At 41.5% G+C, this 18,449-nt stretch overlaps 1 protein-coding gene across 1 annotated transcript in view; it reads left to right on the forward strand.

Annotated features, from left to right (window-relative positions):
* Positions 1-18,449, forward strand: part of TMTC1 (transmembrane O-mannosyltransferase targeting cadherins 1) — a 132,392-nt gene that overhangs the window by 74,022 nt on the left and 39,921 nt on the right. The window contains exon 10 of the mRNA XM_079303430.1: positions 11,352-11,516. Coding sequence (XP_079159556.1) covers positions 11,352-11,516 — 165 coding nt within the window. The remainder of the gene's footprint in view (positions 1-11,351; positions 11,517-18,449) is intronic.

Below are 18,449 nucleotides of genomic sequence, written 5' to 3' on the forward strand. Positions count from 1 at the left end.
TGGTCAGTAAATACAAAGGAGACTTTTGCTGTCTCAGAAAGCTCCTGGGTTCAGTTGTGGAATATGTGTGTGGGCTCCTGCCTGTAAGCTGCTGATTGCATGTACATCTAAGAGTGGAGATTCACACTTGTTGCACAGGAGGAGGAAAATCCAGCCACTTCTCCATCCCTCAGCAGGTGCTCTGAAATTCCCCTCAGCTTCAGCCTCTAACAATGGTCATTTCAGCCATCTGGGTGCTTCCAATTGCATTTATGCTTGGACAGCTTTGAGGTGTTGCTTGTGACATCTCCACAGTATCCAGACCAGAGCCTGCAGGGGCAGTCAGAGGCCATTCCTCCAAGATGTACCACACTATTGCCCATTGGACAGAATCACAGGCTGGTTTAGGCTGGGAAGGACCTTGGGAGGTCATCAGGTCCAAATCCCCTGGGCAAGCAGAGTCAGTTGCTCGGGACCAGGTGCAAACAACTTTTAAATATGTTATAAGAGGGAGGTTGCTCAACATCTCTGGGAAGCTTATGCCAGTATAGTTTGTTCCATACAGGAGCATAAGTGGATGCTGCATCTTGGATGCTGCCAGTTAGAAATCCCAATTCTACCCTGGGTGCAGGAGGCCAGCCTCTGTTACATCTAATGGGAACTGCCATTTGTGGAGCTGATAACAAAACACAAGTCCTCAGTTTCACCCTGGGCCACTTTATGACAACTGGAACAGAATTTTATTCCACAAAACATTTACATTCTATTCCTCAGAAACTGAGCATCTAAACATCCTAAGAAAAATGCTTACAGATAGTATTTTGAAAGGCTGTATATATTCTGATTGTCATTGGTGTAGGCACTGTCACAAAAAGGCTGCTCATGTGTGCAAACCTCAGGCTGTGGAGGAGCTATTGCTGAGGTTTTTATGCATTTAGGTTGTATTCCTTTGCCTCTTTACACAGACATGCTTTTTAGGTCAAAGTCTGCTGACTTTATTCACATCACGAGTCCTGCCTTTATTTGCTGAGGGTACACCTGAAAGTATAGTGAGTGAAAGTTGTCTCTCAGAGTTATTTTGCAAATGATACCCTCAACTAATGGATCCTGCATCATTTCAAATTAACTTGGAAATCAGATTGCTTTAAATTCATGTAACAGAAAATGAGGAAACACATGAAAGAGCAAAGCTATTAAGGAAACAGTCAGCTGAACACAGGGCTGTGTTGAGTGGTTGCATTTCTGAATCTCAAAAGAACAACTGCAGAAAATACTTCAGCTGTCAGCAGTTCCTCGTCCTCCTCCAGATGAGACTGCTGATATAATGAGAGGAGGGGCAGTGAAGAAGAAAAAAGGATATGTTTGCACAGAGAAAATTAATCAGCGTTAACATGTGTGCATATAGTTTGTATAATGCTTTTCATCTCCCTGAGGGTTTGCAAATATATGACCTACAAAGTAGGTGATTGATAGTTGCTACTTTTTGGGGTTATTTTTCCTTTTTCAGTTAGAAAGATTGAGGTAGAAGGATTAAAAGGTTACTCTGGAGTAAGTCTGTGTCAGAGTCCCTGGATCTCGTACTGGATCACTCCTGTCCTGCTTTGCAACATTTGGTTTTTGCTTTTAGCCCAGGCTGGCAGGTAGCTGTATGAAAAGGGAAGGCACTGCATGGCAAAGGTGGGGACTTTCTTGCCAAATCACCTGGAGAGAGCTGAGCATTTCTTGCATATTCCAGGTTCAAAATTGCAGGGGTGGTGAAGGGGACTTCTGCTAACATTCATGACTATGGCAGCACAAAAATAATGTGATTTTGTTTTGGTTTGCTTTTTCCTGTGGGAGGATGGCAATTTAGTGAAGATGGCTTTAGGAAGTGCTCATGTTCTTTATTTAGAACAGCCTGTAGCAGTTTTCTCAAGTTACATCTTGAGAAGGGGTTTTCCTATCCTTTGCTGTTCAGTCTCTAAAACTCAGTTAGCAAGTCAGAGGTTGCCATGCAGTTTTATTAAGACAAAAGTCTTCAAAGAGATGGTGAGGATTTGGTGATCTGTGTTTTTGGGCTTCTGCTGGAAGGCACTTTCCTATCTCTGTTTCAAGCAGTAGCCTTTTATTGGTATTTATGGATGTGGCACTTGCATATTTATGGATGGGACAGTGGTGTATGTGTGTCACAGCCTGAAGTCCTAATTCAGTGTTGCTCAGTGGGTACCTGGGGAAAATGTCAAGCATTTTCTTTTCAATAAAAGTTAAGTAAGGACCCAAGGATTTATGTAAAACGTACTATAAATAGAAAGAAGAAAGAAATAAGTCCTCAATCTCTAATTATATGGCTGGGCCTTGCCTTCTGGGGATTGATGGGTATTTGGAACAATTCCTCTTCTGTCTGCAGCCCTGCCTCAGGGGAGAAGCATACAAACTATGTCAAAATGGTTGAATATTTTCTTTAACTGAGTTCAGCTAAACAGAAATATTTGGGGAAAATATTTATTGTATTTATTTTTCATTTGAAGGTTACAAACACTTACTTGTTTAAATTAGTAATTTTTAATAATAGTATTACTTTAGCTTGAAAAATTTCATTGGAAAACAATTTATTTTCTTTTAATTTTGTTTGTTTGTTTGTTTTTGGTTTTTTGCTGTTTTTCTTGTACGTAAGATGGGACAACTTGTTTTGGGGAGGGCAAAGGGTATGAAATACCTAGGGAGTGGTAAACAGGATACAGCTCTCTAGGCCAGTTTTCCAAAGTGGCATCACTTAAAAAGCTGAATCAGTGAAAGACTTTTGACGGGTTTTCCCCCTCTTCAAAATGCCAGTGCAAACAGAGCTCTGTGGGTTGCTCATAACCCCACAGACAGTGCAGTGTCTGAGTGCAGGCATTGCTCTGAGGGGTGAGCACTTGGTACTCAGGCAGAGCAGCAGCTCCTGCTCTGTGCAGCCCTGTACTGTGCAGAGACAAGAGCAGCAATGCAAGCTCTTGGGCTATCCAGGAGCTGCCTGCTCCACTGGCATTCCCACAGAGCTGGGGTTGCCCTCACCTCATCAGATCATCTCCTACCAGAGCAATTTCTGTGTTTTCCTCATGTTTCACTGCTGCTCTTATAGCTGTGGCTCCTGTCTCAGCTGTTGGGTCATAGCTGGACAACTTCAGCTGTTTTCACAGCCCCATATGAACCAACAAATCAAGGAGGGCATCACTCCGTGGGTTATTTCCAATTTGCTGAAAGCAATAGGCAATCCAGTGGTACCTGCCCCATTTTTATGGCCACTTGTTGGTGGTGGATATTGCAGTGAGTGGGTTGCAGGGTGCACTGTTACTCTTTCCCAGCACAGGCAATTACAGGCTGCTGTCGGGTTTTTATGCCAGCTCCTCACTATATCAAGGGTTGATACTGCAACCCTAATTGGCAATACTAGGAGATGAGATCACTGCTGTATACAGAGTGGCATTTGCTTCACCATCTATGTTTAAACCTGCTAGAAAGCCAGCATCCAGGAAAAAGCACACTTGTATTTTTCAATAAATTAACACATCCTGGTAAAGTTTTGCTCATGTTGTAGCAAAGCAGGGACCATAGAGCATAGAGCATGTTTATAATCCTTTGTGCTAGTGCATTTTTTCTAACTAGTGTAATCCCAAACATTATTAATTTATGTAATTGGAGGGCGGTGGGGAAGGAACCTGTTACGTGGTATAATCATCTGGAATCAACTTTTATGAACCTGGTAATTTCTGAGCAGAAGTGCCCAGTGGTTACAAGACAGCCACTTTGGGATGGGACTTACTGGTGATTCTCTTCTGGCAGCATGTTAGATACTCCACATTATCTTCATTTTCCTAAAGACCAGTTGTGCACTGGAGTTTCAGTTTCCTGTGCCACTCCTTTCTTTATTGTCATTTGAAGCTACAAGTTCACCAGGAGCTGAATTTCTGTTTGCCTTCCCAAATTCTTTCAGTATTAGATCAGATCCTGTGAAGGATCATCTGATTTACAGAAGAAGCTTCTCTTTTCATTTGGAGTCAAACACTGACCCAGTGAAGTCAGCAGTGAAAGTCTCATTGGCTCTGAGGAGCCAGTTTATCTTCTCACTGATCTCAATTCAACAACACAATTAAGCATTTTGCCAGTTTTCAAGTTCAGTCCACAAGTCATTTGGGATTTGTATATGGAATCCAAATTACACCTGTTCCATTTACTTGAAACAGACATGATTTCATTGCCTGCTCCTTTGCTGCTGCTCTTGCAGGGGCTATGGGGCAGCCAAAGTTCAAAAGAAGTGAACTGGATTTTATTCCCTGTAATTCAGATGCAGACCTGAGGGCACAGGGAGTGAAATGGGAGACCATTATGAGATGGCAGTAGGCCAGACTGCTGGCCCAGCTAAGTCCCTCTTTTCTGTGAGGGATGTCTGTCCCCACTGCAGGGTGTCAATCTGAGCAGCACTCTGCCAAAATGGCTCGTGGCGAGGTGATTGGGACTTCAGCTGAAGCAAGTGACCCCAGCTCTGCTTCTGTGAATTGGGGATAATAACTCCACTCTTCAAAAGGGGGCAGAGAGTTCTCATTAATAAATGAGAAATAACTCCTTGTAGGAAGTCTGAATGCTGTGAGCAGCTACCTTGCAGATGCATGTCCAAAATGAAGCTCCTACCTTTGGGGCTTGCCCCATTCCTGTTAAACACTTCAAGGAAGAATCAGAGCAGCCAGCCTCTGTTAATGCAGGCAAGAAATGCTGAGATGCCAGTGCCATGTATTTTGGCAAAAGGCAGTAAAGATGTAGGAATAAAAACTGAAATGATTCTGCAAAGATGAAAAAGATGAGCTCATGCTGTGTTTAGTCTAGACTGCTGTATTGCATTATTCTAACTAAATTTCAAACATGCTTTTAGAAATGTGTTGTGTTTTGGGCATGTACAGGAAAAAGCTAAATTTTTGTGGAGTTATGGGCATTAATGGCTATAGTGGAAAGATTTCTGGTTTTGTCATGATAGATCAACACAAAGGAAAGCCTTCAAATGCATTTATTCTGCTCTTGAAAATAATAGGGATAGGTAAAAATACTGCCTGGTTTTAAAAATAATTAATTAAGTTAATGTAATCTCATGGAAATAACCTACTTGATTGTGTTGATTAAAAGCAGAATTCTTATTTACAAGGTAATACATTGGCCTTAACACGATGACTTTAATATAAAATTTAATAGATAATATTCTTACATGGAGTTTTTGGAGACTTGTGATGGAACTGAATGGGAAATTATTTCCTATCATAGAATTCCAGAAGTTATGACAGTATTTAAATTAAAACTGTAACTTACAGACCCATTTCAACTGAAGTATATAAGATCTAGGGAAATTTCTGTGGAATCCTCATGGAATTATATTGGATTTTTAATTTATAAAATATTTTCTTTCCATAATTCATAGAGTAATTAGAAACCTGGATTATCTGTAAACATTTCAGGTAGAAATATGTTGGATGTGAAAGTTTGGGCTCTAAGATTCTAGTGGAGGGGGTTTGTTTATCATGTGACTTTTTTGGAAGGAAGGGGAAATGTGTCCAAATGTTGAATAGCTATTCTAGGGTTAGTGAAATCATTAATTTGTAGTCCATATTTTCTCTCTAATAAAGTTCCTGCATTTTCTTTAATTACATCACGTTCTGTCTAGAGGATCACATTGCTAGTGAAGGTAAATCATTTTGATTACTTAACTGATCATGTCTAAGTATCTTTAATTCAGGCCTACATAGCTTTTAAATTTAGAGCCGGTGACAAAGTCTTAGCACTAACTCATAAGGTACCTTTCCAAGTTAGATACATTCATGCAGTGTTTATAGTTCAAATATGTCTTTGTATTATGACCTGCAGACCCAGGAAAAGCCTGCTAAATTCCAGTGAAAATCTGATATTTTATTCAGCAAGCTCCGTATAAGTTAAGTATGTTGCTGGTTCTTGGTTGTCACACTGATAATTCTGAGCTGTAGGGATTGGTTTGTTTTCCAGTGGGATTTTTTTGGTATGTTAAATATTATATCTTGATGATCTTCCTGTAGTCTTTCAAAACCTCTGGTGACCAAGAAAAAGTATATTAATTCCACGTCATCCTTACTGACAGGCAGTTTAAACAATGCTTTTCCCATTGTTCTGAAAACTCAGTACCCATGAATGCTGCTGGCTTGCTCTGTGGCACACACCCCACATCCTCCTTGCCTTTGGACATTTAGTCCAGAAAATGACTGTTTAACAGGTTTTTCCTTTCTAGTACCACCTGGTTGAGAACGTTTTGTTACTTTGATACTCACATCTTTCCGTGAAAAACGCTGTGTTTTAGTTAATCCAAAACTTCTTGCCAGGGTGTGTTGACTAGTGAAACTTTAGACAAAAAGATTAGAAACAAAAGACTTCTCCAACCCAAGGTGAAGTTTACAGTCAAAAGGAGATGTACAACAAAAAGGAGAGCTGGGGAGAGCAGCCCAGAACTGCCCCTTTAGAAGTGGCACTCATCTGAGAGTTGGGACATCAAGGATTATCTGCCATTTTGTTTTGTTTGGTTGTGGGATTTTTTTTGTTTGTTTGTTTGTTGTTTCCTTTCTCTAAGATTGTGATGATCTTAATGTCTTTTCCAACCTTAATATTTCTATGATTTTATGACCCAAGTGCAACCTAGCATGCGCATACAAATACACTCTATTTCCAGATGGAAACATTCTTTTTCGAAGGCCAGATTTCATTCTGGCCCAAACAGCTTCAACCTTAAAAAACTTGACATTTTTCATAAAATAGCATCTTTGCTACTCTGCCAGTGCAGCTCATCACTGGAGTGCTTTTTGGGGCAGAAAGAACCACCCTGGCTGTGCTTATTTTCGCCAGCACTCCTTTCCACATCTGACTGCTGCAGTGAGGCAGAGCAGCCCACAGGGCATGCCAAGCCTGCTTTTTGCAATCAATTACTCTCCATTAGAGAAGTGTGAGCAGAGCCATGAGTTTAACAGGGATGAACCCTCTCTTCCCCTGCAGCAACAGCCCTGCCTGCAAGCTGCATTTCAGCTGGCTTTGCCTCTTCCTCTCAGTGCCTTTGCTCAGGCTGCAGAGATGGACTAGCTAGGACTAGGAGCATGTAAAGTGTGTTGTGCCAGGTAATATATGTGGTACTGAGGCTTAGAAGCTTGTGGGGAACTAGGAAACTGAGAGAATCTGAATGTTTGTGTTCAGCATTTGGACTTGGCAGCAGACAGAGTCTTTTTGAAGGGCTGTGCTCACTGCTTTCTGAAAGGCAGCAGCAGAGCATGCATTTAGTCATGAACACAGGGGTAAAATTTGCTTCAGAGCAGCTTGGAAGGGAGGGTTGATTTTTATGTAGGGAAAGGGAGTCGTGCAAAATAAGTGCTGGAAATCAAGGAGTTTTGCAGCCCAGAAAGAGCCTCCAGGTGAAATGTTGGAGCCAAGTGCATTTTCTGGTCTCAGTGTACTTCTGATATAATCCCTTTTGTTGCATTAGCAGCCCCTGAATATGGCAGTGTTTCTTCCATGTTTCCACAAGCTGCTTATAGGCAACTCTTTCCCAAACTGATATGTATGCATGGATGCATCTGTATCCTTATCTAGGCTGAGCTATGAAATTTGGAATAACTTCTTTGATGAAATCAGTGGATTTACTCCAGTGCTTACATTCGTGTAGTTGAGATTAAATCAGTTTTTAAAAAACCCCAAACAGCTAGTTCACAAGATTTGACATCCACTATTACCATTATACCAAATGGTAAATTTTACCAAAATTTACCAACTTTTACCAAATTACCAAAAAGTGTGAAGAAAGCATCTATCCTGCATAGTTTCTCCCACCCTTTTAAAATTTCTTTTTATACCCATAACTGGGCGAGTTAGAATAGGCTGGAATTGAAACTGCTGGTGTCCATCCAGGCTGTTTCTCTCAGAATTTCAGCTCTCAGTCTGCTCTGACAATGCACTGTGTAAAGTCACAACTTGGAAAAATACAGTAAAAAGCATGATTAGAGCATGCCTTGCTCTTCAGGAGTTTGCCACAGCAGTAAGTCTCCAAGCAATTTCTGAAGGAGGTAAAATGGTTTCTGATGCAGGCAGTTTGCTATAGCAGAGCATTCTGATAATCCTGGGCTGTGGCACAGACAGCTTTGATTAGAAGCCATCACCCTAAGAGCCAAACACAGTGAAACTATTCCTGATTTTTACTGAAAAGGGAGAAACCTGATCCATAGAGGGCAGAGCTGTGTGCAAGCATCATCAGTAACAGCCTCACCTTGGGAAAGGAGCAAGGCCAAAGGAAAAGCTGAATTTGCAATCTAAATAATTTAATTCATACCTAATTAAGATATGTTTGCATATCTTAAGCATGTGCTGTTTTGTCTCTGACTTTAATAGGGCAATGCATATAGAGCACCATGGGAAATAAGGTCTGTATGCCACCACATTCCCATCTGCTTCTGCCTCCTATCACTTTGCTTCCTTACAGGTGGAACAGTATTAACAAACCACAGAAATTATGGGCAAAAAAGTGTCATTACCCAGCTCCCTGTGTGCAATCTGCCAGAATCTCACAGCAGCAGCACAGGGAGTTTCCCTGCTGGGCTGCCTGGCCCTCAGCCCTTGCTGCAGTTCAGGACATGCCTAAGGTACCACTTTAATACTGCAGGAGTCTGAAACCTTGAGGAATCATGCTCCATTTGCCCAGCTTTTCTGCTGCATCATGGAATTTCTGAAGATACAGGTTCTCCTGTAATTCATGCTCATTGTGAGCCCTCGTGAAATCTACTACCATGTTAGCTTGGTGGGCTTTTTCTCAGGACCCCAGGGACCAACCTGGCATCAACTTTTCACTGCTGTAGCAGGCTGTTGCTTATCCTACAAAAACAACAACAAAAACCAACCAACAACAACAACAAAACAAACAAAAAAGCTTAGCAGTTTCACAATAATCCAGTGGAAAATGGACTTAGAAAATTGGTTTGGGGATTTTGCTTGTTTCCTATTGTTTTGGTTTTGCTAAAAGTATTTCAGGAAAGTGCATGTATGGCAGTTCTGAGAGAAAAGCTTTTCAGGAGAAATGGCTCACTTGCTAGAAAATGCTAGAGTTAACTAAGAAATTAAATAACCCCCAGACCCAAAACCCTGCATCCTCAATACATATGCAGTTAGTTACTGAGATGTCTGGATTGTAATACTTAAGAGTAAGTTTTTCAAGTGGCAAACAAGTCGTTGATGAAAGGTCCTTTTGAGACATTTTCTTTTTTTTTTCCCCCCTCTGTGTGTGAGTAAAACCTGATTTTCTGGCGAGCCAGTGGTAGGGTTTGATATGGAGTCAAGTCTTCTCATCACTGAGAAGAAAAGCAAATCTATTTGAAATGTCCTCTGTGATTGTAGGCAGTGGCAGGGTCACAGCAGAATTAACCACATAGGAAGCATTACCTGGCAAGTTGCCTTCATCATCCAAGTGCAGCCTCACCTGTACAGGGTACCACTGCTTGGGCTGCTGCTGCTGACTTGATAAAAGGCTGAAGCCTGGGATGACAGTGACTGTCAGAGCAGGTTGCTGCTACAGCAGCTCCATCTTTGCAAGTTTGCTGCTTCACTGGTTCAAAATGTCTTGGTCTCTGTGATAAACCTAATTTCTGTACTGGGACTGTTTGGTCTGGTGTGAAACAAGTGAAGTAAGATACGACAGATTATGTGGTTTTGGAGCTAGGAAACAATAGTAATATAGTTACATTTTTTTGACAGCTGCTTTAATACAAAGGTGCGGACTGCTTTGTTTAGAGCAGATCATGGGATCTGGAGGAGGTGTAATGTGATGCACACTATGCCTCAGACTGAGTCCTGCTGCTAAGGCAAAAAATTCCCAATAGCTGGGATGGGATTTGACATAAATACCAAGACACTGACGTTTGTGTTTTTTGTTTTCTGGACGCATTCGTAATTCTGTAGAAAGGATTTGTTCTTGAATATGTGAAGGTGTAGGGAAATTACTTTGAAAATGTCCTTGTGCTAAAGCAATTAAATAATATTTATTTCAGGTTATTAATTTCAAGGGAAGGATAAATTTGAGGAAAGGCAAAATAACACAGTGAAAACCATCTGCAGCTTTTGAGGCATTTCTTGTTGCAAAGGGAGGGATTGTTACTGAGAATAGTTTTTCAGAGGTTTTAATGTATTAACTAACTGTAAAGACTGGATTGTTTGGCACCAGCATCTCTATATTTCTTCTTGCAGTTAATGTAGGTGCAATAAATACATATGTGTAAAAGAGTTAAAAACAGTACAAGAAATGTCTTACAGTGAAGTGCAAGCATAATTGAGAGACATAAACACCTGAAGAGACCCTCAGAGACGGGACAGAGAGCTGCCTGGACTAAGACAGGTTTTAAGTCTAACACTAAATCATGTGATAAGTAACCTGCAGAGTTCTAGATAAGCTAATGAAATTTTTAAGCAACAGAAATTTGAATTCCTTGTAAAAAATTACAATTAGAATTAGTGATTACGAAGTACAGCAACCAAAATCACTGAATTTCCAACTCAGAGTGACATCACTGGAGCAACTAACATAACCCCTGAGTTAAGGTAAATCATTACTGAATTGATACACATTTATTCAGGAGTAAAACATCTGTCCAAATTTGGCTTGTGAAAATGCTGCAGTTATTCGTGGAAGGCCATGGAAGTGCTGGGGGCTGGAGATGACTGCGTGCCAGTTTGTGGAAGGGCAGCAAAGATCTGCCAGCACATTTCAGCTCTTCTGGGCTGGGCACTAGAAGGGTCAGGCTGGCCTTGATGTAGAAGAGCAAGACCCAGACAGGCACTTCTGCCTTTTGGTGATATCTGGCACCTGCCCTGGCAGCAGCATTGACTACAGCACTCAACTCTCCTGCCTCAGCTTCACAATTTGTAAACTGGAATTAATAGCAGCCACCACTGGGATTGTTTAGAGACTTCCCCCTGTTAAAATGCCTGTCATTTCCACACTGTTCCAGTAGTGCTCAGTATTACTGTTATTACATGGTGCTTTCTTAGCTTGCTGTTCAGAAAAGCAGCTGCCTTCTGTGGCTGGTGTAAGCTACCATTATGCTGGGTGGTATTATGTATGCGACTGTACTTTTGGCATCCGGGTCTATCATTTAGATTAATTTGGAAATTGTGTAGTGACTTGAGGAAAACTGCTGTTGAATTGAAGTTTGTTAGCCCAGAAAATATCATTAGTCCAAAACCCTCTGTAATTGTAGAATAAATCCAATACTGGATGGTCTTGCATATAAACCAATCACTTGAAATGTAACTTTCGGTACATTTTGCCGTTCCTTTATTTTATTTTATTTTATTTTATTTTTTTTTTTTTTCTTTTCCAGTATGGGGTACTGCATCCTTTTTGTCCACGGTCTAAAAAAGCTGTCTACATGGCTAAATAAATGGAGAATTACTGTTCCAGCCCTCTTTGCTTTGCTGCTGCTGCTTTTCTCTTGGAAGACAGTGAAACAGAATGAAATCTGGCTATCGCGAGAATCCCTTTTCAGGTAGGAGTCACCACAGGAGAATACTTGCATTTTTATAGTAGGTTTGTCACATGGAATAATTTTCTTTAGAAAAAGTTGTACTGTTCTTGCATTGGTCTAATTAAAATTTTTATTATCATAAAACAACACTTTCTCTTGTCTGATAACTGTGCAAAGACTGGTGCCAGCAGTTTATATGCTGATGGACAAACTTTGGTTCTGACAATCACATTTTTAAGACGTGCTGTTTTAAAATAACTTGGATTCTGTAGATTTAATGATAGCGTAACACTTTTGTTTCTAAAGACATAGCAAAAGTTTTTTGCAGCACTCCAGAATGCCATAGTAACGCTACTGAATATATTGAAATTTCTTTAGCAATGTTCTAATGACAAAAATAAAATGCCATGAAGTGCCAAACTTAATGTACCATATTTCATTTTATTTGATTACTCTTTGCCAAACAGCTCGGTTAACAACCTCATTTATGTATTTTCTTGCATTGAAACAGACTGTTTCATTTTGTGTTTTGCTAGAAAATGTATTGCATTTGCCTCCAGCTGCTTTCAGCAGTTGTCTAATTGTGAAGTAATTGCAGAAACGCAGGTGATCTGCACACGGGTTGAGCTTTATTTCCTAACTTATTGGCCAGAGCAAAGTTTAATTTATGCAGCATTAAAAGTATGAAATTGTTTTCTATGTGTGCCCTTTGGTCTTCAGGAAACCTACTGAAGTGGTTGGAACTCTCTTAGTGGGGATGTTTTTAAAAAAGTCTGGAACTGGGGTTTCTTCCTTCTGCATGATCCATGAAATATTCTGAGTTGGAAGGGGCCCATATGGATCATCAAGTCCAGCTCTTAAATGAATGGCTCATACAGGAATGGGATCAAATCCACAGCCTTGGCACTATTAACACCACACTCTGACTCACTGAGCCAGTCTCAGTTCCCTGCCTGTCTCCTCATTGCTGTTCAAGCAACACCTCCAGTCCAAACCTGGCCACGTGGAGGAAAGTAGGAGGATTTCCAAGGTGGAAATGCAGAGCACTGTGTTGCTGAAGGGGAGGTGGAAATATGACAATTGCATTTGCAGACTTGAAGGCATCATATGGTGGTGTGTTGTGCACAGCTGTGGTCACCCATGTTTAAGAAAGATAAACTCAAACTGTAGCAGGTGACAGGAGGATATTTCCCTCTACTAAAGAGTGTTTTAGGGACAAAGTGGAATGCCATGGGGGCTGTGGCAGAAGAGAAGGATAAGGTTGTGTCTTCTTAGTTGGATACAAATGGAGTTCTGTCTATCCAGCCTCCCTTCAGAGCAGAGTGACTCTTTACTGCCAGCTGCAGTTCTGAGGCTGTGCCAGTGCTGCAGTGCAGCTCTGAGCTGGAGCTGATTCACCTTTACCTCCAGCGAGGGACTTGGGGTAGCCCAGGCAGTAGTCAGGGCTCAGTGCCTTAGGCTGAGCTGTTTCCCTCTTCAGCTCAGGAGTTCTGGGGACAGTACCAGGAAAGAGGTCTGCCCCAGGCTTTTGAGGGGATGGCAGAACTTCAATTCCTGCTGGGTCACCTCATGTTGTGGCCTGCCCCTGAGAGCAATCAGCAGCAGCTGCTGAAAAAAGCACTGTAAGAACAGGGCCAGCAACAATAGTGCTTGTCTCCAGTTCTTTCCCAGCTTGCAGTAATCTGCAGTTTAAAGACTTCCTGAGTCAGGAGTTACTTGCTATTTTTGCTTTTAACAGCCACTGATGGACTTTTCTTCCATAATGTCTCTGACTGCTTTTCCAAATCTATTTATAGTTTTGGCTTCTACAGCATCCTGTGCACCGGGCTCCATCATTGAATTACAGAGTGTGCACACTAAGATTTCCCTCTGTGTGCTGTGAGCCTTCTGCCTGATTATCTGGTTTGGTGTCCCCTCGTTGTGGTGTGCAGAATGAGTCATGAGTAACCATCAGCTTGTCCCTTAGGATAAAGGCACTTCCATGCCTTGAACCCCCATGTCTTCATCTAAGGCTGTGTCCTTTTCATGCTGAAGTCAGCTGGTCTTGTACTCCCCTCACATGGAGGCTGTTCTGCATTTCTGATTCCCCTTGTCAGTCTTCTCTGTGTACTTTCATACTCTAGTCCATCCTAGAAAGAGGCCAGAATCACCTTTCAAGAGGTCTGTGCAGCACAATAACATAGGAATGTTTTGCGGCTTTTGTTCTCTTCTCCTACTAACTCCTAATCTTCTTCTTGCCTTTTGTGACCTCTCTTAAGCAGTGAGGGATAATTTCACAGCACTCTCAACGCAGATTCTAAGACACCTACTGTGACTGGAAATACCAGGTTTTTAGACATCAATCTGTGTGCAGATTTATGCAGATTTAGAGTGTGTGTGTTCACACTCTCTGATGCTTGTGTCTGTACCAACACTGCGTTTATTGTGCCATCTTTCTTCCCAGTCCTCAATACTGTGAGAACAAAGTGTAGTTAATTCTTGCAGTGTTATTCACAGTGGTGTCATCAGCAAACTTGTCCCTTCCCTGTTGGCTCCTCTTTGAAGATCCTTTGTGAACACCTGAAATAGCTCAGGTGCCACTCCATGTCTCCTGGGGACCCTTGCACTCTTCTCCAGTTGCAAAAACTGTTCACATATTCATGCTCTTTGCTTGCTGTCTTTCAACTAAGTATTGATTCATAAGAGGATCTTCTCCTCTTACTCCATGGTGCCTTGAAGAAATTGCAGAATTTAATATGTTATAATCTAATGTATTATAATTTAATATTTTATAAAATCCCTCACTAAGAACTGAAAAATCTTCAGTGTGGAATTTTATTAAAAAAACCCTTTGAGCATTTAAGTGCTCAACATTGGTGTATATGATTTTGATTGACTAGGCTATATTTGGATATTTAAAAAGGCTTTCCATAGTTTCAGTAACACGTACGTACCTGTTGAGTCTATAAAACATAATCTGAGCTTCCCAAATAACTTATTTCTGCAATATGCAAGGCTAATTCTTAGTTGGACTGTAGTTATCCAGAAGTATGCTAGAAGTAGGGTTTATTATGGTTTTCCCCAAATTACCTGAAGTGAAAATCAGACTTTCTGGTCTGTTTCCCCCTCAAGATCCCTTCCCTGGAGCCAAATTGAGTCATGTTCATCAACTTCCATTCCCTCAGTGCCAGTCTCATTTGCATTACAGGCTACCTACCACAGCTAATAGCTGCATGTGGGATTTTCTGTGGATGGGTTCTACCAGGCCCAATGGATTCATAACTGTTCTGGATGTTGATTTGTTTCAAAGCCTCTTTACTGCCAGTTAGAGACAGTGCATCTGTCTTGCCCTGTGAGGAAAGGCTCCTGTGTGGTAACTCCTTCAGTTTCCCTGTACTGAGCACTGGTGCAGAGAATCCATTTAGCTTTTCTGCTGTGGTCTTTTCTTCTTCAAGCACTACTTTTAGGCCTCCATCATCTATTTGCCTTAGGGGATCTTTGGCAGGTTTCCTCTATCTGATGTATTCCATTATTAGCTTTGATAGCTTTAGCAAGTTTTTTCTTTAAATGTCTTTTGGTCTGCCTAATTATGGCTTATGTTTAACTGGCTGATGTTTATGCTCTATTCCTTTTTCCTTCTGTAACTGTTCTTTTTTAAAAAACAGTTTTCATTTTTCACAGCTGTCTTTGTTGTGCTGTTTACCCTTATTGGCCTTTTTGTTGTACTTTTAAGATCATCTTTGATAGGTGTTGCACATCTCTCACAAGTCTGTAATGTGGTGATACCCTCCTTGTTGATGGGCAGATACCCTCCTTGTTGATGGGCAGGAAATGCAGAAGAAGAATAGTATAGCAAGAGGATAATGTCATCCCAGGAGTGACAGATCCCCTCTTTGGGGAAGAAGGAGGAGACTGATGAGGATAGGAGGGAGTAGTGGATGGAGGTATGTGAAACAACAATAAATGTTAATGGACAGAATAGGAGGAGGATACAGAGCAAATCTATAGATGTGGAAAAGGAGACATAAATCAACCTACTTGGTATTCTCTGTGTGTGTTAAATTTTTTTAAGAAGTACTTATTCACTATCCTAGTTCCTCATTCTTCTTTCTCCAGTTGCTGCTTTAATTAATTACCAATTCTTCCCTCCTCTTAGTTTTTTTTTTTTTCTTTCACCTTTACTTTATGTTCCTCCATTTGCTTGTTTCTGCAGGATTGATCTGACTTGATTCCCTTGGCTGAGGCCTGTTCTGTTAAATGTGCTTTTTCTGTGGTGGTCCAGGAGATGTTTGTATACTCAGTGTATTCCTAGTTTTGTGCTTGTACCCCATTCTGCCCCTTTCTCAAAACTTACCCCATTTTGACATTGTGTTGCCATCTTTGGGCCACTGTGGCCACTCAGTCTTCAGCTCAGGGACCAAGTTTTGTGGATGCAGAAATCCTGCCAGGTCCTGGCTGAAAGCTGCAGTGTGGGGGAGGATGCTGCTGTCTGAGGAAATGATGCATCTCCACATAGATGCAGAAGCATGTGTGCAAGGACTAAATGAGAAGCAAATAAACCACAAGTATAAGATGTGGCCAAATATATAGAGAGATATTTGAGGCATATTATTCCAAGACATCTCTAGAAGCCCCAAGCAGTTTATCTTACTGTATTGGCTGGTGATCAGGGAGGACTTATTTGTTAATTATTAAGGAGCTACCCTGTAGAGTGAATGCACAGGCCGGAAGGTCAGACTCACACTGTGGTCAGCGTTAATGTCCGAAGCCAGGGAGAGGAGGGGAGAGCTGTGGGCTGATCTCTGCATCCTCTGTACTGACCTTTCCAAGGCTTGCCCAGCTGCCATGTTTCCTGTTGCTCCTGGAAAGCGTCTGCATGCACTGCCCACGTTTGTGACAATGCCTGGAAACCCAGTTGTAACCACCAAAGGAGCTGACAGAAATGATGTTTTCTTAGTCAGCAGCTCTCCCTCCCGAGCCAGGTCTGCTGACTTCAGGAATTTGCAAAAAACTGCTCCAACTCCAAAAGTGGCATTTACTGCTGTGTTATTTTGTTAATTCTGAAAGCTGTCTCAGCTGAGGAGAGCAAGTCCCATTGCATTTTGGACATCTTCTGTAAGACAGTTCAATATGGCCCAACACAGGTATCTGTGAAATTAATACAAGGTAGGAGGCCAAGGAAGGTGGTTGTTTGTGTCATCCAGAGAATAATTTTCTGTAGAGAACCTTTGTTGCTGATAACTATTCCCAAAGCAGAGGAGACACCATCGGTTTCCCAGGGTTCCTGCTGAGGCAGGAGTGGTCTCACATTCTTCTAAACTGAGCACTTTTCATATGGATATCACAGAAAATCAATGAAACCTCAGCCCTGCACCCAGTCACCTTGTAGAGCAGAACACGCACTCAGGAAGACAAGATGGGATCACAGGGCTTTTTACCACCTGGAGTGGAATTTGGATGATGCTGATATTTGATGTTGGAAAATACCAGTGGTACTTAATTTCTCAGATTTATGGCTAATAGGCTTTTTGTTTTTCCCTGGGAGGAAATGGTACGTAAAAAGGTTTGCCTGTTGTTTATTTTCCATTTATGTCACTTACTGCTGTCGTAGAAATCAGAGGGAAGGAAATCCTCTGGTGAAGTGACGTCCAGTGCCAGTGGCTCATTTCTGGCTGGAGCCAGATCGGTGCCATAGGTTTTCAGAAGTGTATATGTGTGACAGGCTGGGGAACAGGGAAATAGGAGAGTTCAGAAAATCACATTGGAAAATTATATTGAAATTGTGAGAGACTGGGAGCTTGTGGGAAGCAGAAATGGAAAAACATTGTGTTCTGCTTTGTTATTTATACTCCACCCTTTCCTTCTTGGCTTTCACTGTGGACATGATTATTTCCTCTGTCAATGAGCAAACAGTGTTCTCAGCTGGTCAGGAATCAGTTCACAAGAGTGCTTGCCTAAACTCTCCTAAAAATTCCCCTCTGCATCCAGTGTTTGCTTCCTCCCCCAGCACAGAGGCTCCAAGCAGCCTCAGTCATTGCTGTGTGCATTTGCAAAACGAAACATTCCCCCTCCCTGCCCGTGCAAGGAGAATAAATAGGTCAGTGTGAGCAGTGGGATGCAGAAGAGAGCATCTTAAGAACCAAAACCCATTTCTGCCTTTCCTGTGCCACCCCTGCCACCAACAGAAGCACAGAGATACAAGGAGCTTTGTTAGTGATGTTTAAATAAATGAGACCAGCGGAATTAATGATAAATTCTGCTTAAAGGAAAACAGTCCAGAATTAAAATATTTAAACATATGCATTTCACTGTTAAAACTGTATCTCATTAGAACTGAAGTGCTGCTGCATATGTAATGTTCTCCTCACTGTTAGCTCAGTCTTCTCTGTTTCAGCAGAGGCTGTAGCAGAGCAGCTCCTTGCACGTAGCTCTGAGAGAGCAGCAGTTTCGATTGCCATGTCTCTGCCTGTAACACTGATGCTGATGTAATGAAACCCTCTCTGTATAAGAATTAATATTCCAGTAATGCCCAGAGGTTGTAAGTGTGTAGTTAATAGCTCCCAAGGCCAATGGAAATTAACACAGCCATAGCAGTCACACATTACTTGCTGCTGGTGCAGTATATCTTTGTGAAAACTAATATAGAAAATCATTCTCTTAAGAATAGCATCAATTAACTGATTTAATTCAGCGATTAGTCACAAAATGTCTTATTCCTGTAGTGCTCCCAGTAAGTAATTTGGAAATACCTGATGATTTAGGAAGCCAAATGCAAGGTGTACTTTTAATTTTAGTAGGCAAGCCGTGGCTGTGTTGAGCTGAGCTCTGCAAGGCAGTTGTGGGCGAAGCTTTGGAAGCTCTCACAAGGAGGTGTTAGTGATGCTGGATACCTCTGGCTGCAGATAACCAAAAAGATACCATATTTGCCACTGCTATTCCTCAGTGCTGTTCTGCAGTGAAATTCCCCTCAAAAGG

Source organism: Erithacus rubecula (assembly GCF_903797595.1).
Source record: "Erithacus rubecula genome assembly, chromosome: 4".
In the NCBI taxonomy this organism is placed as follows: Eukaryota; Metazoa; Chordata; class Aves; order Passeriformes; family Muscicapidae; genus Erithacus; species Erithacus rubecula.